This window comes from Lynx canadensis, chromosome A2 (genome assembly GCF_007474595.2).
Source record: "Lynx canadensis isolate LIC74 chromosome A2, mLynCan4.pri.v2, whole genome shotgun sequence".
Classification (NCBI taxonomy): domain Eukaryota; kingdom Metazoa; phylum Chordata; class Mammalia; order Carnivora; family Felidae; genus Lynx; species Lynx canadensis.
Genome location: NC_044304.2, coordinates 144,692,359 through 144,699,338, shown reverse-complemented (window position 1 = coordinate 144,699,338; position 6,980 = coordinate 144,692,359). Strand labels below are relative to the sequence as shown.

At 49.3% G+C, this 6,980-nt stretch overlaps 1 protein-coding gene across 1 annotated transcript; it reads right to left on the bottom strand.

Annotated features, from left to right (window-relative positions):
* Positions 1-313: 313 nt before the first annotated feature.
* HILPDA (hypoxia inducible lipid droplet associated) lies at positions 314-2,495 on the bottom strand. The gene is given in 3 exon segments (XM_030308376.1): positions 314-985; positions 988-1,211; positions 2,320-2,495. Coding segments are annotated over 2 exon segments (189 nt in total). The 5' UTR covers positions 1,142-1,211; positions 2,320-2,495; the 3' UTR covers positions 314-950.
* Between the last annotated feature and the right edge of the window lie 4,485 nt (positions 2,496-6,980).

Below are 6,980 nucleotides of genomic sequence, written 5' to 3'. Positions count from 1 at the left end.
CAAGGCCTACTGGACTGACAGTCTCCTTCTCCCAGAGACAGAAGGCGAGGGTGCTAGAATAATCATTCTTCTTTAGAAATGGAGAGTCAAGAGAATACTGGAATATTCTTGGCCCAGGATCAGAAGACTTGTTGATATGAGGCAGACACAACTACCCTGGCCTCCAAATTCAGGTGTATTTACCTTATGTTTTAAACAAAGTGTTTTAAGTACTTTTCTGCTTCTAAGTTTTTAAGATGTCAAACCCCAGATCTAGGAATTAAGCCCCTTCCCTACCACTAATTTCAAGGGCAGAGGTCAACATGACACAAAGTAGAAATATATACTCAACTTTTATTTCATTAGAAATCCATTTAAGCCACATGGTGGCCATAATGCCATGTCCTGAGCAGGCTTTGTCATCCCAGTGTCCCCTTCAGACTGATATTCACAAGTTCGCTGTATGTGGGAGAGAGGGCATTTAACATGTGAAACAATAAGAATTGGACACTATTTCATCATTCCCCCTCCCATACACCAACCCATACATCACTCCCACACAGACAAGCTCTCACCGAAGAGAGGCTGAACACCATACAGACTGACCATAAGACGCGCAAGTCCGAAGGAACTCTTGGCAGATGTTGAGGAAGCAGGGACGAAAACGACACCATCTCCCAACGGCTGAACATGAAGCACAAGCCCCTAGCTAAGAGATGTCAGAGAACTGTTGTCAAGGACACCAGAGGGTACAGCAGACCCCGGGAAGAGTGACATCATTCCATAACAGTCATAGGCAACCCGTTCACATCGGACAGGCTCTTTTTCCAGGACAGGAGCATCCAGACGGAGAGGCCCTTCAAGGGCCTGGTAACAGTTCTGATAATACTGATGTTCGGAGCCTGCCTGCGCAGTTCCTGCCCGGACCCTGCCTGGTGTTCCAAGGTTATAGCCGGTGGAGTGAGGTCTTATCACATCCCTCTGGATGGATGGTCTGGAAGGCCCTAGGGGGCTCTGTGCTGGCTGGTTGACTTCTGGTGGTCCAGGAGCTCCCAGGTAACGGGCTCTCCAGTAAGCCTCCCAGGGACTCCATCAGTCTAACGAAAATGGAGAGCAGCGTCAACACCACACCTAAGAGATAGAGGTTCAACAGAGGCTTCATGGCTGAAAGGACCCCACACTCCTCTGCAGAGCAGTAAAGCTTTCTTCCACTTCTGGAAGGCCTCTGGATGCTGAGGAAAGAGAGGTGTGGTTAACCTATAAGCCTTCTGGGATATGCACGCATCTGGCCCTGACTACTGTCTTCCTAGGGAGCTAAAACAGGGAGATAGGGACCAGCGCATGTTCTTCCGCAACAGAATCTCCCAGCATATTTACACTATAAACTCCATGGCCCCAGAGCTAGACTTACTTCTGGGGCTAACTCAAAAGCACTCCTCAAAACTTTTACATCTTCTAGGGCACCTGGGTGGCTCAGGGGTAAGCTTCCCCCCTACCCTTGATTTAGGCTCAGGTCATGATCCCACAGTTTGTGGGTTCCAGCCCAGCATCGGGCTCCGACAGCACAGACCCTGCTTGGGATTCTCTCCCTCTCTGCCCCTCCCCCACATGTATGGGTGCCCTCTCTCTTGAAAGTTTAAATAAACTTTAAAAAAAAAAAAAACCAACAACTTTCACTTCTTCTAAAGCAAAACCTTTTTACTCCTCCCGCCTGGTGCAATGCACAATCCCTGTGCCACAGCTCAGGGCACAGAGGGGCCAAAAATCTTCCAGAACCGAGTCTGTTTCTGAGGGAGGAGTTGTAAGAACATGCCCTTGAGAAAGCAACCTGTCTAGAGGTCTCCCTCACATCTCAGTCAGGTTCCTGTTAATCATAAAATTTTTGATAAGTAAAAATAATCCTAAAACAGTCAAATCTATCTAGTTCACTTAACAACTACGCCCTGAATAGTACAGTGTGTTAGGCGCTCTGCAAGGTACTACGGCCACACGGGGTCCGGCAGACACGAACCCTATCCTCATCGGGCGGACAATCTAAGCAAGAAGAGAGGCAGTTACCACCCACCCACCGCGCCAAGTGCTGTGACAAGAAGGGTTCTTCGGGAGGGCAGGACTGGGACACCTAATCCAGCACTAGCGAGCATGGGGAGGGCGTCATGTAACACAGGGTCATCCCTGAAAACACAGCTGGAGCGGCTGACTCCCGGACCCGAAAGGAGGCGGAGCAAGGAGCACCCGCTCCAGGCAGCGCGGCCCCAGGCCAGGAACCCGAGGCGGCCCGAGGGGCACGCAGCCCGGGAATAGGGGCGGGAAGGCGGGGAAGCCCACAGGGTCGCTCACCTCCAGGAGGAAGGGCCAGGAGCCGTCCACTCGCGGTAACAGCGGGTCGTGCAGGAGTCGAGAAAGTCAGCCCCGGGACAGAGCTGAATCGCAACCAAGAAGATTCTCGGAGCACAAAGGCGCAGCCCTCCGCAGGCAACACCAGGAGGCCGCCCACACCGCCCACTTATAGCCACGTCCCAGCCCCGGAGCCCGCGCATGCGCACTGGGGCCGCACGCACTCGCCCGGACGCACGTCCGCGGCCCCGCCCCCAAGCGGGGCGGTCCGAGGTCGGGGTCTCGGAGCAGGGCTCTCAGTCCGACCTGTTTGGGAAAGAACGCAACTTGGGGTTCTGAGTCACTGAGATCGGCAGTAAGGTCAGCGTGTGTGTTAACTCGGACTGCTTTTTCCTGCTGCAGGAAACTTTGGAAGGAATCAGCACATTTACCCCCGTACTAAGTGGATTGGAAGACACACCTGAAGTGCCCCAATCCAAGGGACCCTCAGGTCAGATGAAGACCGGTCTGCGGAGGAGGGCTTCTTCACCAGACATTCCAACAGAGCACAGATTGTCAGAAGGCATCAGACCCCCACTCCCTGCCCCCAGTGTTTAAATTCCAGGGACTGAAGAGCTGACTTTAACTTTCTAGAAGTGTCAGCATTCCGGGCACCACCCCCACTCTCCAGTCCAAGGCCTGAGGTTTAATTTACCACTGATATCATTGGAATGGTGAGGCGTTTTCGCATCGTATTAAGTTCTGCTTTCTACGAAAGTTTGTCATGTGTTAGAAAATGTGAAACACTCAGCTGGCCCTGGTGCCTGTTCTGACGTCACAAAGACGTCACTTTGTACTCACTGGGCCTCAGTTTTCTCACCTAAAATGTGGACACAAGATGATTTTATTTTATTATTTTTTTAACGTTTACTTATTATTCAGAGAGCATGAACATGGGAGGGGCAGAGAGAGGAGGAGCCACACGATCCGAAGCAGGCTCTAGGCTCCGAGCTGTCAGCACAGAGCCCGAAGCGGGGCTTGAACCCAGGAACTGTGAGATCATGAACTGTGAGATCATGACCTGACCCCAAGTAGGACGCTTAACCGACTGAGCCACCCAGGCGCCCCTACAAGATGATTTTTAAAGATACTTTCAGATTGAACCAAAGAGCTAGGAGGTGACAGTTCAGTCTCAGATTTGGGGGCTGCGAAGCTTTGCTAATCCCACCGCTACCCCCACCCCGCCACCCCCGCAAAACCAGAGAAATGTAACCGTTCTACTGTGAGAGCACCCAAAGGCGGATCTCGGAAAATAGAGAGTCCTGGGAAGACACCAGGAGTCAGCGGGCACCTGGGAAGGAACCTTCAGGCAAGAAGGCTGCCTGTGGTTTCCTTGCTTTCCTCCTGGGGAGGAGGAGGAGGGCAGTGGGCCAAAGCGCCGGGGCAGGTGAGTCTAGGCTGGTCCACGGAGCTGTAGGACTGGTGGTTCCACGTGCCAGGATCATGTGCCGAGGCTGGTTGGAGGAGAACCCGGGAGCCCTGCCGTGCTCTGCCCTTTAGTGAAAAAGCAGGAAGGGAGGAGCCAAATCCCAGCTGCGACCTTTCCCCTACTTTCTGGGTTCACAGCCTTCTGTTTTCCAGGAGGAGTGGGTGGAGAAAGGAGAAAGTTGGGGATGAAGACGTGCTGGCAGGCAGGCACTTAGAAACTAAATTTTCTGTTTAGCCGGCAAGAATTTTTGGTCTTTCCTTAGAGTTTTGTCTGCTTTTGTGCTGGACCCGGTGACTCTTGCTCTGTTGTTAGGAGACGCTAGAGCGCCAAAATCACACTGCCAGATGTCCCAAAAGCCATCACTTGCTAGTTGGGGGCTTTGGGCAAATCCTTTAATCTTGTTGTGCTTCAGTTTCCTCACATGTTAGGTGGAATGATAATAGCCCTTACCTGGAAAGTCAATGAATTCATCCTTGTATATAGCACAAAGAATGGTGCCCGGCACATAGAAAGCATTCCATGGGGGGCACCTGGGTGGCTCAGTCCCTTAAGTGCTGGACTCTTGGTTTCAGCTCAGCTCATGACCTCGCAGTTTGTGAGTTGGAGCCCCACATGGGGGGGGGGGTTCCATGCTGACAGTGTAGAACCTGCTTGGAATTCTATGTCTCCCTCGCTCTCTCTGCCCCTCCCCTGCTCACACTCCCTCTCTTTCTCTCAAAATAAATAAATAAATAAACTTACAAAAAAATTAGAAAACATTCCATGAGTGTTAACATCATCTGTATCATTGACCACAAAAGTCCCAAAGAGGGACTTTGTTCATAGTAGCCTACGTTTGGTGCTCGAACCCCGAAGTTCCACAATAACCCTTTGGGGTCTGCATATTGTGAGCCTTAAATTTTTATTTTCACACAGCTGGAAGGAAGAGATGGGCACCTCTCGAACAATTCCCTCTCCCCCATATTCACTGTCATTGCTTGAATGTCATGCCAGCTGAAGATAACCAGGGTTTGAGTGAATATAGAAAGCCCTTTGCTTCCCAACTATCAGCTACAAATATTATTGGCTGTCATCTTTGGGTAGGTACTGGGATGTCTAAGTCAGGATTCTTGTCCTGGCTCCAACACTGGCCAAATTAATCAATCTATTTGAGCCTTGGTTTCCTAATCTGTAAATTAGGGAAAATCATATATAAATAAATAAATAGGAGGTGCTCAGTAAGTAGTGGCTATTGTTTTATTAAGCCATTTAGAAGCAGGTTCTTTTTTCTTTTTAAAGAAACATGTTTATTTTAAATGTTTATTTATTTTGAGAGGGGGGTAGGGACAGAGAGAGAGAGAGAGAGAGAGAGAGAGAGAGAGAGAGAATGAGCAGGGGAGGGGCAGAGAGAGAGGGAGAGAGAATCTCAAGCAGTCTCCATGCTCAGCATGAGCCAGACTTGAGGCTGGATTCCACGAACAGTGGGATCATGACCTGAGCCCAAATCAGGCATCAGATGCTTAACCGACGGAGCCACCCAGGGATCCTGCAGCAAATTCTTTTTTTAAAAGTAATCTCTGTGCCCAACATGGGGCTCAAATTTACAACCCTGAGGTCAAGAGTCACTTGCTCCACTGACTGAGCCAGCCCCTAGAGGGCAAATTCTTATCCTAAGCAGGCTGTCATCTAGTTGGATAGATAAGACCTAAAATATCTAACTACCAGCCCCAGGTACTGTAGGAGTATTGGTTAGAAATTAGTCACACTGGAGCGTGAATCCTGCTCCACAATTTGTTAGTTGTTGCCCCCGGGCTCTGCTGGCCTCAGTTTCTTCATTTATATAATGGAAGCAATAATAGTTCTAACCTAATAAGACTGTTACGAAGATTAAACTAAAGAATGGGTGTAAAATACTAAGCATAGACTAAGGGCAAAATAAATGGTGGTTATTCATCTAATTAGCTCTCAAAGCACACTATCGTGAATGTACTGCGGTTCTTGGGAGCCCAGAAATAGAGGAAGAGAGAGAACTGGGTGGTAGGCAAATATGATGTAAGAACATAACTAGGGTGGAGATGCCTTGTTTGGGGATCTGGAATTGTAACATTCACCATGAGTAAATGGAAAACTGGGAACAAAGTAAGCATTTTTGATGGGAGAAATATAGGAAAAGATGACTATCTTACCCAGCATCGTTAGTAAGGTCCCACTGTTCCACCAAAGGAGGGTAGGTAGGGTCCCAAGACAAACTCTCTGCGTTCTACCTCCTCACTGGGGACTGCTTATCAGGAAAAGCTCCTTATGTGGAGGTTCCTCAGAAAATTAAAAACAGAGCTGCCCTATGACCCAGCAATAGCACTGCTAGGAATTTACCCAAAGGATACATGAGTGCTGATGCATAGGGCACATGTACCCCAATGTTTATAGCAGCACTCTCAACAATAGCCAAATTATGGAAAGAGCCTAAATGTCCATCAACTGGTGAATGGATAAAGAAGATGTGGTTTAGGGGCGCCTGGGTGGCGCAGTCGGTTAAGCGTCCGACTTCGGCCAGGTCACGATCTCGCGGTCCGTGAGTTCAAGCCCCGCGTCGGGCTCTGGGCTGATGGCTCAGAGCCTGGAGCCTGTTTCCGATTCTGTGTCTCCCTCTCTCTCTGCCCCTCCCCCGTTCATGCTCTGTCTCTCTCTGTCCCAAAAATAAATAAACGTTGAAAAAAAAATTTTAAATAAAAAAAAGAAGATGTGGTTTATATATACAATGGAATAATACTACTTGGCAATGAGAAAGAATGAAATCTTGCCATTTGCAGCAACATGGATGGAACTGGAGGGTATTACGCTAAGTGAAATAAGTCAGTCAGAGAAAGATACCATATGTTTTCACTTACATGTGGATCTTGAGAAACCTAACAGAAGACCATGGGGGAGGGGAGAGGGGGAAAAAGCTACAAACAGAGAGGGAGGGAGGCAAAGCATAAGAGGCTCTTAAATACAGAGAACGAACTGAGGGTTGATGGGGAGTGGGGGAGAGGGGAAAGTGGGTCATGGGCATTGAGGGGGCACTTGTTGGGGTGAGCACTGGGTGTTGTATGGAAGCCAATTTGACAATAAATTATATTTTTAAAAAAAGGAAAAGAGGGGCGCCTGGGTGGCGCAGTCGGTTAAGCGTCCAACTTCAGCCAGGTCACGATCTCGCGGTCCGTGAGTTCGAGCCCCG